The sequence below is a fragment of the Lethenteron reissneri genome, chromosome 34 (genome assembly GCF_015708825.2).
Source record: "Lethenteron reissneri isolate LAM-NWPU_2019-01 chromosome 34, ASM1570882v1, whole genome shotgun sequence".
In the NCBI taxonomy this organism is placed as follows: Eukaryota; Metazoa; Chordata; class Hyperoartia; order Petromyzontiformes; family Petromyzontidae; genus Lethenteron; species Lethenteron reissneri.
The window spans coordinates 6,289,103-6,312,124 of record NC_083812.1 but is presented as its reverse complement, the minus strand read 5'-3'; the positions used below and the strand labels follow the sequence as shown (position 1 = coordinate 6,312,124).

Below are 23,022 nucleotides of genomic sequence, written 5' to 3'. Positions count from 1 at the left end.
TGTGGCCATAGCTTAGGTTTCTTAACAGCATATCGCGTCTCTTCACGAGTCTTAATAATGCAGCGGCTGGTGTGAACTCAGCAGTCGCGTACGTATGTACAGTATGTACAGTGTGTATGCACAGCCCTTTTGTCAATCCACTGCTGGACGACGACCCTCTCCATGCCATTCGGGTCAATTTTATTTTTCTAACCATACATGAATTGGTCAATGTGGATTGATCAAGGCAGGGAGCATAGATATGGGAATGTAGTACAGGGCATTGGGCAAGGTTTGATGTTTCTGTATTGCCCTCTACTGCCCACATAGCCCCACAGTAGCCTTTAACACCTGTTGTCTGCACGGTGGTTACCCATCCAAGCACTCTACAGGCTCAAGCCTGCCTCGCTTCTGAGGTCTGATGAGACCAGGTGTGCTCGGGGGTTATAAGGTCACGGGTAGGTCCACTTCAACAATGTTGGTTCATTGTGGCACTTTAAACAATAGCGCTCATGCACAGGTGCTCGATGTAATGTTAACATCACAGAACCATGAGATATTGCATTGTCTTGGTGAGCCCTTCATTCAACGGCGGAATGATCATGGCTGATGATTATGTCACTGTACTCATGTATATGTTGTAAAGCAAAGGCTAAAACAGCTTCAACAGATGGTTAACTCACTTAAAAATTTGCTTAAGGAATTACAAAAAACATAATAAGTCCTGGGTCAGAGATTTTATGGTTTGTTCTCAGACTTTTAAGGCACTTGACAAAACACACCTTTCAGACTCACCATGATAATAATGATGCTGTACATCTAGGGGGTCGTATTTCTGACGCTGCTGCGACGTGAATTAATTCCTTTGACAAATATCAAGGAAATCAGACCTGGGCCTACCTCCGTGCCCATTATTGCAGTGTGTCTCTCAATATGCCACCATTGTGCTGGTGGCTGTTCCTGCCCTCGCTGTATCACAGCAACTTGTGCCGTCCGTGCTCTCTTGAGCTTGCGGCGGCTTGTAACTGGAGAGCCAAAGGTGCATTAATGTGTGCGCTCAAGCCTGTCATCAATATACATTTCTTGCCCACTCGCTGAAGTGACCTTTGTTTGATTCGGGTTGCCAGCTTGACTCCCATCTCAATGTGGGAAAATCTTTTTTTAAGAATGCCCCTAATATGGTACAGTATTGTCAGTATGTAAAATGTCGGGGTTTGTTTTTTTCTCTCTCTCTTTGCCGTTCAATGTGCTTTTGAGATCCACTGTATGTTGTTCGGAATGGAATTAATTTCCTGCAGAAGCTCTTATCACGTGGCGCGAAACATCGGACATCATTCCGTATTCAAAATACGCGGTACTCCTGGAAAGCACAGCGGAGAGAGCAAGCGAGCTATGCTTGCAAAACCTTAGCAGTGTGTGGTTTTTGTCTGTTTGAGGATATCCTTCTGTCTTAGAAAAAGGATATCAATTGTGATGGGATTGTCCGTGGTGGAGAGGCACGTTTATGAGCCCATGGATAATTGTAAATCCAAACCCTTAACTTCCTGCAACGAAACCGCTAATGTGGGGTTTAGTGTAAGGTGTAACGTGGTGTTAATCTACCAACATCCCTTACGACGATCCACAAGTCTGCATTTGTAGATTTCATAGTGTGGACTTCCGTCAAATATGACACTGGACTGTACTTGGGGTTAAACTAACAAACGGTGGTGTTGAACTATTTTGCATGAGATTTGATCAAATGGTCACTGCAATACATTCCACCGAAAATCTGGTGATTCTAGGGAGTCTTTCTCACGAAGTTGGGCAGTCCTGCTGAAGAGCTGGTGAGCTCTCATAACCTCATGCAGCGTTGCTATCACATTATCGTCAGCCATGACCAATCCACCGCAGGACGAGGGCCTCCCCCCACGCTGTCGGAATTTTCTCACGATCCTGCGCCGTAACAAACAATCCATCTAGCACCTGTGCACGAGCTACGTAGTAATCCCGTCGTCCTCTCGAATGCAATTCTCTCCCCTTGAAGCGCGCCAGTTTTTTTAAGCCGACGGCTAGACGCCGGGCCAGCCAAAACCGCCGTCCTCACCGCACTGGTTTGTGCTGATTCGAAAATGTCACCGATCCGAGTTCCACTGAACTTAACCGCGCCTCAATGTTCATGGAGAAGGTCGCACCGTCTTGGATTGGGGATTGCTAACGGCCCATACTCATTGCGGGACTTGCGCAGCTGCCCTCGGGGCTGATATTTGGATTCCATCCCTCGTTAGTTCGACGCGCTGAAATTACACGCACGAAAACTCCGGTCTGATTATCGCCAGGTGCAAGCGGATTGCTCTGGCTGGCAACTCCCATGTCTGCTGGGAATGCTGTGTGTGTGTTTTTTTTATTGCCTTTCCTTTTGCTGTTCCCACAGCCTCATAAATCCAGGCCATTCCAAGTAAAACATTGGACTTCCCCTTCAAACTTCCTCGTCATATTTACCTTCAGAGTGATCCAAATTCAACACATTACACATGTGCGAATTATGTATGCGCTTTATTAAAATGAACCCAATTTTATTTTCTTCGAACCAACGAAGGGAGAGCCGGTGTCATTGTTTATGCTCAAAATTATTAAGAAAAATGTTGCTGGTTATGTGTTTTTTTTTATTTGATCACAACACGAAAACAGCCAACTTCAGTGGATCCTGAGACCTGAATAAACTAGCAGGGACATTTTCCAATGAAATACCAAGTAAAAATTCTACCCAGATATATAAATGTAATACTTCTTCTTGGTTCTTTCGGTAAAGTCACGTAGAAGGGAAATAATAAAAAATAATAAAAATAAAACATAATAAAATAATTCTCACGACGTTTCGGCCACAACGCAAGCAGCCGTCCTCAGGTGAAGAATGAAACACCACCAAGCTTGGCAACGTATATTTAAGCTGGGTTGGAAGGGGAAGAAGAGCGCCTTGACAAAATAATTTGCATATCAAGAGGAATTTAGCATATTTATGGGAAATGCGTAGGAGGTGGGCGGGGGGTTTCACGTCGTGAGAATTATTTTATTATGTTTTATTTTTATTATTTTTTATTATTTCCCTTCTACGTGACTTTACCGAAAGAACCAAGAAGATGAATCTCTGCAGTCACAAAAGCTTTAAATCGAAATTTAAACTGTAATACATTACGTGAATGCAGAAAGCACCATCGGTTGTGCTCACCGAACTTAAAGTGACCCAAGCTTCATGCGCGACGCAGTACCTTGTTCCTGGAATTCCAACCCGGCGAGCCCTTTGAAAGGTGCCGTTTAATTCTTGCAAAGTCTCTTTTCATTACGTCGTTGAAGTTGTTGTAAAAGATGAAAAAAGTGCGAAATACATTGACTTCAAATACCAAGAAATCGTTCTGTCATGCAATGCTTCAATGGTGACACAGACCATCACTGCTCACTTGAGCATTTATTTTCATTGGCTGTTTTAATGTGTCCAAGTTTTAAATGATATCATAAGGCAAGTAAAGCATAAGTGATGCATGCATCATTAATAGGTTAACACAACACAGAGAAATGGTGTCAAGATAAATTCAATCCCATGCAAAGCAATCTGCACTATGTCTTTACATGTTTACCTTGTTCAGTGAGGAAAAGCCTTTAATCAAACTATGCTGTTATTATAAATAAGAAATGCCGCTCCTAAAATGGATAAGGATATTTTTGAGAACCTTTTTTTAAATACCCCAATTTCATCCCATTGGGCTATCCGCATCATGTCATGAGACCAAGTATCTCTTCTGATCTCTCAGAGCCATACACTCCTTCGTGTTAGTGGCTAGCCCGTGGAAGTAGATATCGCAGAACTACTGAGATCCGTTCAAGTGACCCTGCAGTCCGCACAGTAGTGGAGGCGGTGGTTGCGAATGCCCCGCTACTCAGCACTGCTCAGACAGAAATGTTGCAAAACTCTGACCCAGTGGGCGTCCAGGTGCCATAACCCTGCCTTGCAAGAAGCTGGTAGATCGAACGTGGACATCATTTGTTGGTTCTGTACGGGATAGAATGTTACCCCCCTTTGCACACGTGGGTTTTCTCCGGGTACTTCCATTTGCCCCCGGGGACATGTAAACACTCATGATTGATTGGTCCATAACACTTTTATATGTAGAGGACCGCAGAGCGTGGTAGGGGGGGGGGGGGGGGTTTGGCGCTGGATTACCGTCTGGTTGCCTTTCGTGCTTGTCTAAGATTCCTGACGTCTGTGAGCGAATATTGTGCGCGTTACCAGAGGAGGAATTCTTTTTGATTGTGAAGGGGCAGCACCTTTTCCCACGCTCTGCCACTGAGAGCAATATTTGTCACATGGCTAGTCAAAACCGATATTCTATCTTCTCTGAGCTGGAATGTAGCCAAATTTAAGTGCACAAGCACATTTTATGTGATGGGGGGGGGGGGTAGTTTGGTGAAGTCATTGGTGGCTGGGCTGAGACCATTGAGAATCCATTTGAGAACCCGGTTTAACCACAAGTCGCTGCCTGGATTCAAACCCAGAATCTCAGCAGAGTGCGCTTAGTGCTGTGACCTCGTGAGCCACCCAGCGACCTCACCGTTGTAAGCCGATTGCGTCAACACGGCCTCAAAAAGGGTCTAATGTGGAAGATAGATTGGCTTATGTAGATAAACCATGAGCATATTTCATTTGATTGTTATTGTTATCGCTACATGTGTTTATCCATTGATAACATCAAACACTTCGAGTGGCAAACAGATGAGATGGAAATGTCACTAAAGTACCACATCGGTAAAACTATAGGATCGCTACAAATGACCTTTGGGAATGTTCCACTGATTACTAGAGATGCACCTTTGGCTTGGTTTGTAATTGGATCGACCTGATTTACTCAAGCAAAAAAATATAAAGAGTTGTTGAATTAGACCCGCAGAGCTTTACCCTTTTACCCGGTAAAAAGGATAAATTACCTTACCTTGCCGAGGCCTAGCTGTGAGGTAGCTAGAAAATTGTCAATGGGCCCTCCCTCTCAAAGCTTGTGCGCGTTATCCCGCCTCGAGCACGGTCGGTTTCCTCCTCCCGCGTGAAGCAAAATATGCATCGTTTTGATGGCAATAGGAAAATAGTCCAATGCAGAATTTCTCTTGAAAAAAAGCATGCAGACTCCACAAGACTTTTTAGTTTTTATAAATAAAGGAATGTTTGGTAATTGACAGCAACAAAATAACTTCACGTATTTTTGTGTATGCTATTTAATTGTGAACATATTATAACATGTATTGTTATGCAATACATGTAAATCCTGTTCTAAATGATCCAGGATCCGATCGAAGGACCAGTCCAGATCATATCCAGGTAAAAACGTGGATTCATTTGGATGGGTTCACAATGTGATCATGGTCCAGATCCTCAATTCAAACACGTGGTTGTGATGAATTACAGTGGACTGGAACCATGCACTCTCAGTACACAACATTCAGGCATCTAACGATGCGTTTTTTTATATTAGGACATTAAACATATCACAACGTACGTGGGAAATGTTGTCTTAACTGAGGCTAGAAGTGGGTCTTATTGCACCAACACAGGACAGCTCGTTTGTTATCAGCATTAATCTGTAAGCATTTACTTCTCGTTCAACTGATATCCGTATGGTCATGCTGGTGGTGGTTTGGTATGGTCAACATACACACAACTGTACAATATCTTAAAATAAATAAAATGAATGGGCAGCATACGAAGTGCAGCCATGCTCGGAAATTATTGCACCAAAATTCCTCGTCAATCTTTGGGGGCCTGTGGGTGGCAACAAACTGTTTTTGTGCGGCGTCTTGCGATGCATTTGTTTAGATGTTGTACGAATCCAAAATTGATTAAGTAATTGTATCGTCCGTGCCTTTATGCGTTATGCAGACACAGTCAGTTGTGAAATAAGTTACTGAAAAAGCTACCGGAATATGCACTCTGTTTGACACGGTCAATTTTTCTGTCTCGAATCAGAACACAATGGTATTATTAGTATGCTTGAAACGATCTAATAAATCGAGATGCAGATGCATGCTTGCATATTCCTGTATGTTTACACCTGTGTATCTTCTTGCATGTGTGAACTTTGCATGTGGATGGAGCCATTCTTCGACATGCACAGTACGTAACTTGGTGTATATGCTCTCTGCTGGACGTGTGATAAAATATAATGCATTACGTTTCAATAATAAAGCTTATTCGAAGGCAATTGCATTAAACGTTATTTCAGGGCACGTTCCGTGGCATATGGCTGTCATTTCAGTGACGTGGAGGTGGGATAGGTGGATCATGCAACAGGATGGCAACGATGGGTGTGCGTGACACCAGAATGGAGGGCAATGGGAGGGGGTGGAGGAGGGGGGCTTACACGCGAGGCAGCACAGCGAGTGCGTTTTTTGGCCTGACATGTTTGTGTTTCCCTCTACACGTGTGCGTTTTGCCTGCGCCATTCGGTTTACTCTCTCTCTCTTCTTGTGCAAAAAAAAAAAACTCCAGTCGCCCCAAGTAGGGGCCCCGTGTAAATCAAAGGGTTGATGATGTCGTGGGGATCTACTGTGTACATGCACTTAAAATACAGATTATGTTGATGAAGCGCTGTGAAGAGGCCATTTTATTTGTAAAATTAGGTGTAAGAGTAATTGTATTCTCTTTATGCCTCCACGTGCGAAACACTCCCTAAAAAGGAATTAGCATATACCCAAAACGCAGGCCCCCTTCTGAAAAGGTCTTGAGACGCAGGCTTTCCTGGATTATGAAAACACATTAATATAATTAACTATTTCACAGAGATTAAGGAATTCAATACAGTGGAACTCCTCTTATTCACGTATATATGTTTATTGAACTTCTTTCGCACCGTTTGTAGCCGACCGTGCTAATCCACGGTGCTGTAGGGAATGGACATCGTTGGATCCTGTTATCCGCGATGTTATCCGTGAATTTAGCCACTTACAATCACAGATAATAGCATTCATTTGCCGATGAGCTCCACTTATCCATGAAAAATGTGTGGCTAATAGGAATCCATTCCTCAACGCAGGATGGGAACAAACCACCCAGGGTGATTGTAACGAACAGGAACAACCGAGGCACGGACAATACACGAGTTTTCCCAGGTCCTAGAGATCTCACGGATGACAGGAGTCACAGGTGCAATAAGGCCACGCGTAAGAGGAGTTCTAATGTTCAGTGATGAGTCTCACTCAACACAAGACGATTGGTAGCTGACCCATTGACAAAGTATTGATTCCGTTCGGACTTGACAGCACCCTACTGGGTTGCTGCCCACACATGATCCGTGGTGGCCACAGCGGAGGAAAGGGTATTTTCGGTGGTGCACCCTTCCACGCTCTTCCCCTGCGGACGCATTCTCTGCGTCAGCTGGAATTTTTCCAGCTCCCGTACCGCTTCCTCGGCTTTAGACTCCACAATCTGTGGTGGCACACAACGGTGGTGGTGGTGGGTTGGGGGAAATGCCGTGAGCCCGCGTTTGCCGTCGCCAAATTTGTTACCGAAATCGGCGATGAAAATATTTCGTCCAATTAAGTTTTCTTTTGTTCAGTCAACGACGACCAGGACTGGAACACAATCATCAAGTGTGGCAATGGCCACAGCTATGGCGACCCACAATAACCTCAATATGACTGACCGATGATGAGATGAAATTAACTATTCTGAATGAACATGAACTATAAGACAATTTAGCGATGCTATATAAGAGACAGTGGTTGTACCGAGAAATACTAACAATGATAATTTACTCTTTACCAATTAACAACTTTCTTGCCGCTTTCACGCTCGCGTTGTTCATTGCGAGATCTTCAATATTTTTTTCCCGAATGGATTTAGGATTTTAGTGGTTTCAGAGAAATTGTTATCTGCTCTTTTTAACCCCCCCACCGACATTCAATAATGCACTGTCCATGACGATTTTGGTTGCCACTTTACAAGAACTGTACGAAAATATACTGAAATAAAATCATTGCTATTTCTACAGGAGAGCTGTTTTGGGCTTGAACACCATCTCACCTGGCATACAAACATGAGGGTACACACGCATGCATGCATTCATACGCACGCACTATACAATATCCGGAATTACTTTAGTTGATGCTACACACAACACCAACCTACACTAAACACGCCCGTGCAAAATATTGCAAAAATTCCAAGACGGCAGGCTTGAAAGCAAAACAGGCTGATTGCTCGCTTGATGATAACAAGGCCATTCCATTTATATTTAATACACAGCCATCACTCATGCTCTGTCATTCTTGGGATTATGCCCACTGTACCTGGCTACTGTCAATGCTGATCTTGCTCCTCATGATTTCCTCCATGTAGTCAAAGTCTGGTAGAGGCATGTGGAACCCAAACTTGCCGTTCAGCCAGTACGTCAGCTGGCTACCTTTCCCCTGGGACACGCCACACGGTGAGCATGGCACACTAATCACAAGTGTGTCGATGTGCAAAATGAGCACTCAGGTTGTGGTCATTGCTGCTGGTGTTTCTGTGATGTAAATTCCACATTCCTATGGTAGGGAATATATGCATGGTGTGCAAATACCTTTAATAAATGCTGTGACAGCGGTCAATCACACTTTTTCTCAGATTGCTCAACATTTCACACGTGTTCATAACATTTTAAATCCAAAATGCAGAGAATGAGGCTTTGCAATACGCTTATACTTTACGGTAAGGAATTTGTAACTCTTCTGTTTTCAACCCTTTTTCAATACCAAATAGATGCGTGTATGTAGTGCATCCGTGCGTGTGTGTATGTAATAATAATACTACTACAAAGGGGATTAAAACAAGTGATAATGTTTAAAGTATCTGATTTCTCGAAGCTAATACGATCACTTGAACAAGCGATCAAAGCAAAATGATCTCAAGGAAATGCACTGATATGCACAGGGCATCTTTTAACAATGGTCACTCACAGCAAGCTCCATTACACTGGGTGAATGAGTGCTCTTAGGTTGAGGTGTATGAAAGGTTTGTGTGCATCGTTTTGCTTATTGAAAACCCAAATCAGATGTGATGCCTGGTTGCCCCAGATTAAGCGCATTCACTCTGCAAGGGAAGTATGCTCTTATAATATCTGGCTCACGCTCCATGAAAACATTGGACCACCCAGGCAGGAGAGACCACGGCTTGCTTGCATGGTGTGTTTATAGCATAGCATTGTCCGTGCACGTCATTAACTTTTGTATCGCCAGGGAATTCTAATCTAAGGGTGGCGATCAAGATACATATTTCTTTACTTTTAAACATGTGCAGAGAAGTATTATTTACAGAAGGGTTTTCTTGTCTTGCCAGATTCTTGCACGTTATATTACATTAGCAACCTGCATTTTTGTTCAGCTGTAAGCCATACCAGGCAATATGAAATTCAATGAACAGCAATGTGAACCCTGATCTGTTCAATCTCCAGTCTACCTCATCTTCCCAGTTCATCTGGCCCTTTGAGAAAGTTTGGAAAATAGTCGGAGACAAGTTATGTCTCGACAAGGAAATGCTTGCTTTCATATTCAGCGGGTGTGGGTTTCCCTGGACTTTGTTTTATCACCATCAACCACCGAGGCCGCATGTTCTTTGAGCACGACCCACTTTTTTACGGCCATCACCATTGCCATAATTTCTTAGTGAGAGTAATGCACCTACAGAAAACTTTATGGAATACCACTGGATGTTGACATTTATAGCTGTTAAATCAATGATAAATGTGTGTTTTTAACTTAGGCAGCCTTATGGCCTTAGAAAAAACGCAGTGGCCACATTTTAAGTGGTAATTTAGTGGCCCCATTTTACTCTTGAGGCCATACAACTTTCTGAGAAACGAACGATAGTCAATATCCACATCCATGCACATACCTTCAGTTGGATTGCTCCCCTCTCAACCAGTTCGTAACCTCCAATCGATTTCAAGAGAACCGCGGTTGATTCAGAAACGTGGATGCGCAGAGCTGTCAGTTTTAAAGGACAAATAAGAGTTAGCGTACCATCTGTGAACTGTGTGCGCACATACTTCAATGTGTCTCCGCTAATGTTTTTTCCCCCCGCCAAACCGCTCTGTTTAAAATAAAAAAGAATGAATCACAACAAAAAATATATTTGTAGGTTTTTTTCTTTATAATAAGCCACTTGGCATACATCGGTACACCGATGTCTTATTTTGGGCACGTTGCGGTGTAAAAAAAACAATTTCCATAAAGCGTGCGCATATTTTGTAAACCCCTCACTGGGCTCACTGCCTCTTCTCATCTAAGGCGAATGCTAACAGGTATCAGGGTTTGCGTTTACATTTCAACGGCAAAATAATCAGCCCAATGTAAAGTGTTCCTCTATTTTCTCACATTCCTATTCAGTCAGCACGAACTTATAAACAAGGAATTTGGAGTTAAAGGAGCAAAACTTAATTGCAATTCCAGACCGAGTACAAAGCACGGTTCACAAATATACATACGGTATACGTATACGTGTGTGTTGCCCGCACTTGTCTTTCCATTCATAATGGGGGGGGGGGGGTATTTTATGTAGCCCAGGACAAAAATGTTCAAAAATGTTTGTGTTGGCTGTAATGCATACTGTTATAAAGTCAGATTTTAGTGTGTGGCTTTAGCTTGCTCCATGTTCATTTGCCTCATCAGGGTTATGTTACAAAATTGGCTTCACGGACCCTCGGCTCTATTAATTACTAACTTCCCGAGTGCCTCGGCTTAATTCCTACAATCAAGGCTCTGTTTCTGGTGATTCCAAGTCAGGGTTCCGTAATTACAGGACTGTGACAAGGAGGACACATAATATGCAATGGAGAGCAGGACTTCTCCATTGCCTTGTCAATGTACCGTAAATTAATTACTTCATTAGAGTAACAAACACTTTATTATAATAACACTTTATTATTTATTATAAACATTTACCATCAAACCCAAGAGCTATTCATGAAGACAGCAGTGGCATCTATTAGAATGTTAACTTATGTACGGTGTTTGCTCACTCTGGAAGACAGAGATCAACTCATAGGCGCGCGGAGGAACCACAGACGAGTGGAAAGGTGGCAGTGAGCTGGCAAAAAAACATTTGCCCAGGCTCTGCAGTCCTCTATATATTAAGATGTGTTCAGCCAATTAATGCGTGTTTTTTTCATGTGGGAGGAAACTGGAGCACCCAGAGGAAAACACATACATTTTGAAGGGACAACACTCTATCCCGCACAGATGGAACAGATGGAGTTAAGTCAACATTTCCCTGTACCGCCTTCTCCTGGAAAGCCAGGGCATGGCAGCTCTGTAGATGCCCAAAGGAAGGGAGTTTCACAGCATTTGCGTGATTCACCAACCCTCTCCACCACCAACGTCTGTGCACGTCTAAAACCGAACCTTATTAACATGGGTATATTGTGTCTGTGAAAAGCTGCGTTTACAAAGAAGTCTGGAGGATATTTTCCTCACTCGATATTCCTCGGGAGGCTTCATACGAGTGCCGTTCACATTGTTCACAGAGCTCTGTGAAGTTAGCACGCGCATATATTGTTTTCCCCGCAGCTCTGAGAGGGCCTAAAAATGCTCAAAAGCGAGTGCCTGCTGCAAGAATGCAGCCACTAATGTCATGGAACCATGCACACTCAAGCAGCCCAGCCACGAAGTGCACGCACACTGCCAAGTTGAGAATTGATGCCGCAGTTCGGTCAATGCTTTCTTTGTGCTGCAAATTATCGTCGGACCTGGCTGCAAGAGATTCTTTACCAAAGCATCAAAGTGGAAATTAATTAAAGTTGAATTTGAACCGGAGGCTCAGAGATGCCAACACGGTTGTCTGACTGAGGGGATGCACAAACCACCCAGATGCACTTTTAATTACTCTCTTGAAATAAAATTGTTTTTTTTTCTTGTCCGTGTCGAATAAATGTGATATTTTGTGTGAAATTTACATTGTTAAATTATTCCATTTTGTCAGTGACTTGCAGTGATTGTAAGTAACCCTAACACAAAGGTGAGTTATGTATCTGTTGTATTTCACAGTTATAGACCTTGCAATTTTGAGATGATAGAATTTGACCACCTGCCACTCGACTTATTGGCATAAACAATTGTTACGAATAAACCCACTTGTTAATCATTTATATTTTCCTATAAATATTATCTGGCCTGAAGTCATTCAAGGATCACTTAATTTCAATGACAAAACAAATATTAATGATCTCCCAAATAATGCATCGATGTATCAATTATAATTGCTTCTTATGCTTACGATCAATATGTGCATCGAAATGCATGCATAAGACCTGACGTATTTCGATTTTTATTTGCTGCATTTAATGGGTTTTTTGTCAGCCCTGCAGCCAGTAGAGGCGTTACCATTCACGCCTGTGTTAAACAAGAATGTTGAATTGAATCGTGACCCTGAATCACGATGGTTCACCGTATCGCCGCGGTGATTCTGTAAATTACGCGACATGGGGAAATCTAAACGGTGTAAATGTTGACGAATGGAAACGGCTGCTACGACATTGGTTGTGCTCTGCTCACGGTAACCGGTGCTCTCCATGCGTGAGGCCACGTTGACGGTGTCTCCGAAGAGGCAGTACCTGGGCATGGTGTTCCCCACCACTCCTGCCACCACCGAACCTGACGGCATTAAAACGGCAAGGTACACACATCGCACTCAAGTAAAGCACTTATCAGCACAATATCCGCCGTGGGAAATCCCAGATTTTGTTTAAGTGATGAAAAGTTGTTCTGTCCCAGGTGCGATAAGTTACAATGCATGCTAAAGCCAGTGAGGATGCATCATTGCATCCACCCTTAACACTCCTATATTGGTCCCAATTAGTGAGTGGTGTAGCTATCAAGTGTGCAGGAAGTGCAACTGCACTGAGACCCACAAGCCGAAGGGGCCCGGGTGCTGAGCTACGAACAGGGGCTCAGGCAAACGGGGGGGGGGGGGGGACCTGTTTCATTAATTTCACCAGGGCCCATGCTAACCATGTTACGCCACTGGCTCATGCTCTTGGGATGGACCTCAATGGAGACTCATTCTCATTACCCATAGTGCCGTCTCTCCGGGGTGAGCTTTCAGGTTGCACTGTATGTTCCTTCGTCAGACGTAATGCCGGACAACATGCGACACAACCCGAAAACAAATCGGAGAGTTGGTCAGCAAAGGTGACTCGTGACTGCTAATGGGAGGCCAGGCATTACCATTGCCTCCTTCTCCTCTTTGCTATAATCAGCTCAATTACCGCTGTTGACGCCGATGCGAATTTTGAGCTGTTCCTTGGGAAGGTGGCGGATGCGGAAGTTTATGATGGAGCTCAGAAAGTGCAGGGACATGATGGAGATCTCCTCCACGTGCCGCACGCCGTTGCGCACGGGCAGGCCGCTCGCCACCATGTACGCGTCCCCGATGGTCTCCACCTGCGGCGGCGGGGGGGGGGGGGGATAATCCGATTGAGGTCGGTTCACCGGCCGGTGCCCGATGCGCTGGAGGGCAGCGCAACATGTTTTGACTGCGTTTTAGGCGGACGGGTTGTGCGGTGGCCAAGAGGTTTGGAGTGTGCAGCAATGGCCTCACTTCACAAACGATTGGTCAAATATTCTACGCTGTAGGACCTTCACGAAAAAGAGCCTTGTAATTCAGGGGTGCTATCCTTGGCCGAACAAAGGGCGTTATTGTCCCTTTTGTATCAATAGTAATAATATGTCCACCCATAATACTTAGTGGGAGTCTGAGGAGACCTTGTTCCTGGCCAACGCTGACATTTCGTGGCGAGTAATATCAGAAGCGGTCCGGGGTCTCCCCTAAGTTTACTCGGTCTAAAAATGAGTAACCCGGTGAAGTGTGTAAACATTATCACTGGGGAGATGAGGGTGGGTGGGCATGGTGCTGGCCACGGCACACCCTCGCGTGCCATCTCAACCTTGACAGTTCCTCTTCAGCAGCACGTGCTTTTCACAGTCTGCAAAGCTTATATGGGAGATCTTTGTGTGTGTGTGTGTCTGTTATAATGATTCCCGAACAATGAATGAGACATCTTCTTGGTTCTTTCGGTAAAGTCACGTAGAAGGGAAGTAATAAAATAATAAAAATAAAACATAATAAAACAATTCTCACGACGTTTCGGCCACAACGCAAGCAGCCGTCCTCAGGTGAAAACCAGGTCCGTCGAGGCGACAGAGTCTGAATGAAACAGCACACGGGCTTGGAGCATATATATAAGCTGGGCGCATTGACAAAGGAATTTGCATATCAACAGGAATTTAGCATATTTATGGGAAATGCAGGAATGTAATTAGTACTGCATATGCATGTGCATTATGCAGGATTAACAGCATCAAAGGGAGCTGCAGTTACTGCTGATGCTGTTAATCCTGCATAATGCACATGCATATGCAGTACTAATTACATTCCTGCATTTCCCATAAATATGCTAAATTCCTGTTGATATGCAAATTCCTTTGTCAATGCGCCCAGCTTATATATATGCTCCAAGCCCGTGTGCTGTTTCATTCAGACTCTGTCGCCTCGACGGACCTGGTTTTCACCTGAGGACGGCTGCTTGCGTTGTGGCCGAAACGTCGTGAGAATTGTTTTATTATGTTTTATTTTTATTATTTTATTACTTCCCTTCTACGTGACTTTACCGAAAGAACCAAGAAGATGAATCCCTGCAGTCACGAAAGCTTTAAATCGAAAAATGAATGAGACCTTGTAGACATCGTATTCCCTGATGATGTCATCGAGGAGGTTGTAGAGGTCGTTGAGGAGGGTGATGACCTCCAGTGGGCTGCTGATGGCGCTCATGGCCGTGAAGCCCACGATGTCGCAGAAGAAGATGGTCACCTGCTCAAAGTGCTCAGGCTGCACGGTCTTGCCGGCCTTCAGCTGTTCCACAACAACACTGGCGCAAAGGGAGGGACCCCACAACACTGTGAGCCATGCGCAGCGCCAACCTTTTACCATCTTCTTGGTTCTTTCGGTAAAGTCACAGACCTGGTCTTCACCTGAGGACGGCTGCTTGCGTTGTGGCCGAAACGTCGTGAGAATTATTTTATTATGTTTTTTTTTTCCATTCTACGTGACTTTACCGAAAGAACCAAGAAGATGAATCCCTGCTGTCACGAAAGCTTTAAATCGAAACCTTTTACCACTTAAGTCGTCATCATCGTCATAAGTCATCGTCATGAGTCATAGTCAATCCAGCGCTCGATGAAGGTTTTCCCAAACTGCCGTCACCTCTCGCTATCTTGCCGTGTGATGTTGTATACTTTACAAGGGGCTAAGTGACCCCTTGGCAGATGGGGAATAGAGGCCATTATGGCAGCAGGCCCAGGGCTGAGGCGATCCCGTATGTTTCCTAGTAGATCTTAAGTTGGGAAAAAATAACCACCGTTTGTGTGGAGATGTTATAGACGCAGGGACCAGAACACGAGGCAGCGTCCTTCAGCAAACAGAAGGCAAGGGTTTGCATCCCCGGCTCTGATTACCCTGCTGGGTTTTTTTTTATCCAACGCACTTAGCTGCAGCGTCCGTCCACTGAGCAATGCCATTTGTTACCTAAATAATGCACAGTAAGCGGTGTAGCGGTGACACGGTGGTTGGTACACGGCGCTATGAACCTGAATTTGAGTGACAGCCACGGCGGTGAGTGATACCTGAACTAGCCCTGTGCTGTCCCTTCACTAACTTGCACCGGCCAGCAGCGCAGTGATGTTTAGAACAAAAACCCCAGTGACCAGCACGCTATGTGGAGATTAGAGTCAAAATATTTAGGCTTGAGGCATCCGATGAGCTATGAAGCCCTTTTTCACAGATGTGCAGTAGGGGCCGCTGAGAAAGTTCCAAGAACAAACAATACAAAAAAACCCTTCATCCAGCAGTGGATTGAGAACGGGTTATATTATTATAATTTAATATACAACACCTTTTATTTTAACAGACTATAGCCAAGCGGAGGGTGGGGCGGGGGGGGGTAACATAACCCTTATTTCCCTACCCCCACAAAGCAAGGATGCCACCTATGCTGAGTGAATAATGGGAAACAGATGCCAGCTCTGTGAGACTTGAAAAGTGTGAAAAGCAATTTCACAAAATATGTACATTTTCATGCAAGTGTGCTCAGCCACCTTCCACTGAAAATGTGCATGTTTGACAGTAACCTACAACACGTTACATGTAAAACAAACTGAAGTATTACTGGCATATTGTCCAGCCACCATATGTAAATGTGAGATATTTGGCGTTCGGTTTGAGAAGGTTGATTTTATCTTTAACAGACTCCCAAAAGCTTTCTGCTCAAACGCTTTGTAAATATACACTGCGTCTCATAAAATGGTAAGTGTTGCCGATAACCAATTGAATTTGGCGCTGTTTTAAGACTGCCAGTTATAGTTTTTTTACACGTCTCAAAATGTTAAGCAATTTTTTTTATGAAAGCACGCGACAGATAAAATCTGCCGTGCTCCTTTTTCATTGTCATCAGCCGTATTCTATTCACTGCTGGACGAAGGCCTCCCAATGCCATTGCCACAACTCATCTTACTCCCACACGTGAGTTAATCTCGACACTCCCATCACCCATTGTAGTGACACGTCAACCATTCTAGCGACGTGTCCAACCCCAGCTATGTGATCTGTATTTTATTTTGTTCTCTGATGCATGCATTCCTGATAATTGTTTTTTTTACCCTTCTATCTGGCAACAAAACTGACACCTTTTTACAAGGAGTCATGTTTGCATAGACCGCAATACCTGCTGTCATAATACAAACAAAAGACACAACTCTGATAATGTGCACTGTCCTTGAAGTTGATTGGTCCACACCCGAGACAGCTTTCCTTAGAGCCTAGTCTCACATGGGTTGGACCAGATGACGCCAAAAGGCGTCATCATATTTTTACTGGCAAATGAGGTTCCCATAGTGTGCATGCATTCCTCTTACTCTCTCTCACTAAAGTTCGCAGGATGCTTCTGGATGTACTTTTTGAGATTGCATTAAAGATTATTTGTCAGTTTCCAATCCCTCTATATCATCGTAGAAAATGTGAACTGATTGAAAACAAACGTTCTTCTTCAGGCAAACTGTTCGGTCACTTTTCCCGCTCAAATTCCATTTTTCAAAAGGAGTTCAACCTGCTCTAGCTTGCTTATTGGTTTCACCATTTAGATCCTGATCCACCATAACTAACTAGCCGATATCGACTTCTTCTGTCGTGTTTCCCAGTTGCGTCCCTCCAATAATGATATTGCTTGAAAAACTCATTGTACATGACTTTTGTTTTGACCATAATTAACTTTACCCTAACTTTGCACCCTTATTGATGAGGAATTTTCATGATTTCAAGAGTGCATTTGCATTAGTTGTTATGATCACGATGTGATCAACACATCTGAGATGTTAAGACTACCTCAATTAATTTAGATGCTTTTAATTCTCCAATGTAATATTTGTAAAATCTATTTTAATTCACCGTGAATAGCCTTGGTAAGAGTTTTCATCCGTGCCTGACCCGTGTTTTAAACTGTAGTTTGTTACTTTCTTCATGCAATCTCACTGTCGGTGGTTCATCATTCCAAATGTCTGTTAATACGTTCTATACATTTGTTCATGAGGAAGCTGGGTCAGTCGTTGCATCAATGTTACGAGACCTATGCATCGTGGAATTGCATCTCCATCATTCCTATCATTTACAACGGGGCGATCGCGCTGATGTGAAGAATTGCAGGCTCATCAGTCTGCCATCACACATGCCGTTTATAACTTGTTTTATGAAGCTCATAGACAACCAATTAATGCACTATTTCTAGGCGAACCAACAACGACTGCAGCCTGGATTTATGATAGGTATCGTATACCATGAAACGCACACGCACAGTACTATGAGTCTGATTCTCAAAAATAGAAAAATGTTGAATAGAATTTTGCGGTAAAAATAATGGGCAAAGCGTCTAAATCCCACCTCCACCCCCGTCTCTGTCCATCCAGCAGTATCGATCGATATACCATAGTTTGCCAATCAGCACGTGGTGTGTGACGGGGTAAAGTGTGGGGTATTTCGACCTCTTCCAAGACTCATGGACAGCATGGCGGACAGAGTAGGATAAAATATCGTTTAAAAAGGGCTCTCTAGAGCTCCCTCTAGTTTAGGGGCCGTCCATAAATGACGTCACGCGATTTTGGACGATTTTTTACGATTTTTGACCCCCCCCCTTCGTCACACGACGTCACAAAAAGTCAGACCCCCCCTCAAATATGATGTCACAAAGCTTTGCCCCCCCCCCCAAATAATATAATACATGCTTCAAATCGCTTTAAACTATTGTCATTGTAGTGCTTATTTAATGTGGCGTTGCACTCTGATGTTGTAGGAGAAAACATTTATTAAAACGTCTATTTAATTAAGCAGAACGTGTTGTCTATATTTATTTAAAGTTGCGCATTTTTATGTGACGTCACATTCATCACCCCCCCCCCCCCCCTCGTCACACATCGTCACAAATGCCTGACCCCCCCTCCCAGGTGCGTGACGTTATTTATGGACGGCCCCTTAGATCTTTCCGCCGAAAGTGGCATGAACAAGTAGTTTCAGGGCTGCACAGCTTATATATACCGTGAAAGTGCATTTGATTCAGTAGCAACTTTCCGTTTTACGACAGCATTTCTGCTATGACCTGCAAAGCGTGCACCTTTTATGTACCATGCACCATGCACGTGTGTTGAACTTCTCTCGCACTGCACGTAACCAGTCGTGTGAATCGGAAGTGCGCGTGTGAAGGAGAACGAACTATAGCCGGTACATCTTCTTGGTTCTTTCGGTAAAGTCACGTAGAAGGAAAATAATAAAACAATAAAAATAAAACATAATAAAATAATTCTCACGACGTTTCGGCCACAACGCAAGCAGCCGTCTTCAGGTGGAGAACAGGTCTGTCGAGAAGGCAGACCTGTCGAGAAGGCAGACCTGTTCTCCACCTGAAACCGGCTGCTTGCGTTGTGGCCGAAATGTCGTGAGAATTATTTTATTATGTTTTATTATTTTATTATTTTCCTTCTACGTGACTTTACCGAAAGAACCAATAAGATGAATCCCTGCAGTCACGAAAGCTTTAAATCGAACTATAGCCGGTACCTCGGCAGCAGGCTGGACAGCAGACGATCCGTCTTCTTTTTCTCACTCTCCAGCTGGGCCGTGCGGTCTTCCACCACCTCCTCCAGGTGGTTGGCGTACTTCTCCAACTTTGAAACCATGTTGTCCAAAATGCTCCTGTGTCTACCACGCCCCAGCATCAAGTACCCAGTACGTAAAAGATGCACAGGATAACTTTTAGACTTGGATACAGACGTCGTTACCATGCACGTACATATGTTGAACTTCTTTTGCACCGTACGTAGCCAACCGCGCTTATCGGAGGTGCGGTTTAAAGACAACAAACTAAACACAAAAAGCTGTTCTAAAGAAATGCGTTTACATTCTATATTCAAAAGTGCCTAGCTCCAGTGGATTCTGCCTACACACAACCTGAGATGCACCATATCATTTCTGTGTACGATGCCGAGAGCGCATATTAGATTTGGAGAACATTCCTTCACGATGCTTCATGAACCTCAAACAATATAATTCTTCTTTCACATTGAACGACGATGGCGTTTCAATTTGATGTCGATGAATGCAAAAGCTTTTAAATCGTCGTCTCCTACCTCATCTACTATCTATCTTGTGTATATTTACCGATTTACATAATTAATGTATACAGTTTAAATTATCTCACATCTAACTCATGGGGTTATTTGCTGTGTTGTTAGTTGCTTCTGTATTTTATAAACTTTCGCAACCAAGGTCTCCTTTGAAAAAGATACTCAGTCTTAATGGGCCATCCCCTGGTTATCAAGAAAGTTTTTTTTTTACGATTAAACGTACTAAACACAACATCTCACCGCAAATCCTATGCATCTCAACTGAAATCACAGAAAAGGTGGGGGGGACACAAACCGCCGTTGACAATAGTGAATGAAACTGCAGTGGCTTGGACATGTGACACAAAGAGGGCGACAGCCCAACACTATCTTAGAGGACCTGGTAAAAGAATATAAAAGGAGAGGATGACGCAACATCGAGTGGATGACAAATGTGATAACATGGACAGATAAACCGGCACAACACCTCACAACAAAGGCTGCGGTGGACAAAGACTGCAGAGAGAGTTGTTGACAGCCGAGGCATCAGCGGCGCATCTGCCACGATTGTGTTTCAGCGAGAGACGACGATGACGGTGATGATTACAATGAAGACAGCCACTACTGGAAGTGCGGTGGAGCCTGCGCTGTTGGAGAATCAATGTCAAATCAAGATTAATGCCAATACCCTTCAGGGCTGGCGGAGCGCAGCATGCGTGCGATGGAGTGGAAGTCGGGCCGGCGGTCGGGAGATTCGTCCCAGCAACGCTGGATCAGGGCCTGAATGCGCGGCTCGCAGCGCTCCGTGAGCAGGGGCCGTAGAGGAGGCGAGCATTTCCCCTCCCGCACCTGGTCGATTATTTCTGGAGCGCCGTCACATCGAGCCATGAGCGACCACGGAGAGTCAGACACAATGAGTTGGACAGTGAGCATAATCTTCTCCCATTCCCAGAACCCAGGAGTGCTGAGTTCAGACTTTGGTTTGTAGAATTGCTGTAACGCCCCCCCCCCACTCCTCTCTTATTACGGTTCGTGCCTTTTACCAAGCTCGTGTCAAATAAAAAAAAAAGATCTCCCGCGTAGCCGACGAAGACTTTTTTGGAAAAGATTGTTATGAGCGAGAACACATCTTGGCTGGTCAACGAACAGAGACGGTCATGGCATCGCGGCACTTTCAGACGCGCTTCTGCGGCCGTCTGGAACGCTCTTCCTTACGATATTAGGAAGCCACTGGAGCTATGCACTTTTAAATCATCTAGATTGAAAACTCATTTCTTTAGAACTGCTTTTTGTGTTTAGTTTGTTGTCCTTCGCCGCACCTTCGATAAGCACGCTTGGCTATGGCAGGCTCAGGATTGGTTCACATATAATTTGCCGCTGATGTTACCTGTGGCCGGGAATCAAACCCAGATTCGTATCGCAATGTGCTGGCCACTATGGAAATTCACTGCTGAACCAAAAATAACTCTGTATTGAGCTTAACAATGCCGAAGTGCTTAGAGAAAAGAACTACGAAGTGCATACCGTATTCATAAACGTCTTTGTGTAATAAATTGTTTCGAGTGAAATGAGCGCACTGCACGGTGTTGAACGGCGCACAAATGCACCTACATCCTTGTCGTGTACCCTGCAAGTACACGGCCATGTGAACCATTGTCTGGGGAAACCAAAGCTGCAACGATCTGACCGAATCGTCATGATCCCGGCCAACACGTGACTAAAGTTATACCTCCTTTATGGCCCTCGGACTCCGGGGCTGTGGAGCCAGCACTCCGTGTTCTTTCAGCTCAATGTGAAAGGACCAACTGCGTCTAGGTGTGATATCATTCATGAATTGTCCACTGCACGCAATGTAGACGTCATCTGTTGACATGAGACCCTTATTTCAGATGGCCACACAGGGTGTTTCCAGGTAGCCGGATTATGACCTTGTCCGTTACTCACGTCACCCACAAAAAATGTTTCTTGTGTATGTGGCGCTCTGCGCGAAAGCAATTTGCTAAACGGCGTGCGTTGAGCACCTTTGGGCTCCATCTCGACGCCGACGTAGGGCCCCTCGTCCTCGTGGTAGATCATCTCGCGCATGAGCACGCCGAAGCTGAACACGTCCCCCTTGGGGGTGCCGTTCACCGGGAAGATCTCCATGCGGAGCAGCTCCGGTGATGTCCAGAACAGCTCTGAGAGCACAACCACACGGGGCAGTCGCTTCGTCGTGTGTTTGAGTTCAGTAATGGGGGGGGGGGGGGGGGGGGTCTGGTTGTTGTTGCAAGATAGAGTGACGATTGCATTGCAGTGGTGTATTACAAAGAGGGGAAGGAAGGAAGGTTTAGCATCTCCGATTAGCACGGTTGAGTTACATACGATGGGGAAGGTCAACATGCATGCATATGTAGTGGTGGTATTGACGTGCGCCGGCAGTGATGGATCACGGGGCGCGGGGTTGGGCACGCGGTGTGGGCGTGGCATGGACGCGCGCGCCGGTGGTGAGGCGCGCTCACACAAGCCGGGAAAAGAGGATCGTAGCGAGTGCGCAGTGATTGGTCAGATAAGTGAGTACTCTCAGCGACGTCCGCAGGAGGGGTATAAAGGGGGACGCGCGAGAGCACTCGTGGTCAGTGTTAACCAGTTGAAGACCGAAGACGGGGTGGAGGAGGTAGGGGCCCTGTGTGGCTCGGAGCCGAGACTGGGGGGACCGTAGTCCGACGCCCGTGTGGGTCGGGACGGTGGTACCCAGAGCCGAGACGGGCACCCCGGCTGGGTGTGTCCCGGAAGGCTACAGGGCGTAAGAGCCCGTGTCAGTACAGCTGAGTGGGTGTTGGTCACCCGTGTAGCTGAGTGGGTGTTAGTCACCCGTGTAGCTGAGTGGGTGTTGGTCACCCGTGTAGCTGAGTGGGTGTTAGTCACCCGTGTAGCTGAGTGGGTGTTGGTCACCCGTGTAGCTGAGTGGGTGTTGGTCACCCGTGTAGCTAAGTGGGTGTTGGTCACCCGTGTAACGAAGTTGTAGCTGAGTGGGTGTCCGTCACCCGTGTAGCTAAGTGGGTGTTGGTCACCCGTGTAACGAAGTAGGGTGTTAGTCATCCGTGTAACTACAAGTTGGTGAAAATAAAGAGTGTGCTACCCGTGAAGTCGTCTCCTGCCGAGTTACTACTTTACACATACATAATGTTCATGGCGATGAAAGAAGGAAACATTTTTGGGACTTGTAATTAGACAAGGAGGACCTGGTCAGTACGGTTTTGTGAAGGCAGGCAGAACAGATGCAGGAGCACAGAAGCACAGTACAATGACAGATTTCGATTTAAGGCTCACGACGTATCCACGCAGCCTGTGACAACTGCAATTCATGGT

General features: G+C 44.9%; 1 protein-coding gene across 2 annotated transcripts in view; it reads right to left on the bottom strand.

Moving 5' to 3' along the window:
- Nucleotides 1–4,992: 4,992 nt before the first annotated feature.
- Nucleotides 4,993–23,022, bottom strand: part of LOC133350608 (guanylate cyclase 2G-like) — a 37,776-nt gene continuing 19,746 nt past the window's right edge. The window contains exons 14-22 of one of the 2 annotated variants that reach the window (XM_061565137.1): nucleotides 21,696–21,851; nucleotides 20,363–20,537; nucleotides 19,130–19,270; nucleotides 14,708–14,900; nucleotides 13,242–13,416; nucleotides 12,529–12,627; nucleotides 9,872–9,963; nucleotides 8,290–8,409; nucleotides 4,993–7,426 (exon numbers count right to left, since the gene is read on the bottom strand). In XM_061565137.1, the coding sequence (XP_061421121.1) occupies nucleotides 7,265–7,426; nucleotides 8,290–8,409; nucleotides 9,872–9,963; nucleotides 12,529–12,627; nucleotides 13,242–13,416; nucleotides 14,708–14,900; nucleotides 19,130–19,270; nucleotides 20,363–20,537; nucleotides 21,696–21,851 (1,313 nt within the window). In that variant the 3' untranslated portion in view covers nucleotides 4,993–7,264. The remainder of the gene's footprint in view (nucleotides 7,427–8,289; nucleotides 8,410–9,871; nucleotides 9,964–12,528; nucleotides 12,628–13,241; nucleotides 13,417–14,707; nucleotides 14,901–19,129; nucleotides 19,271–20,362; nucleotides 20,538–21,695; nucleotides 21,852–23,022) is intronic. The other variant, XM_061565138.1, reaches the window with a different exon arrangement.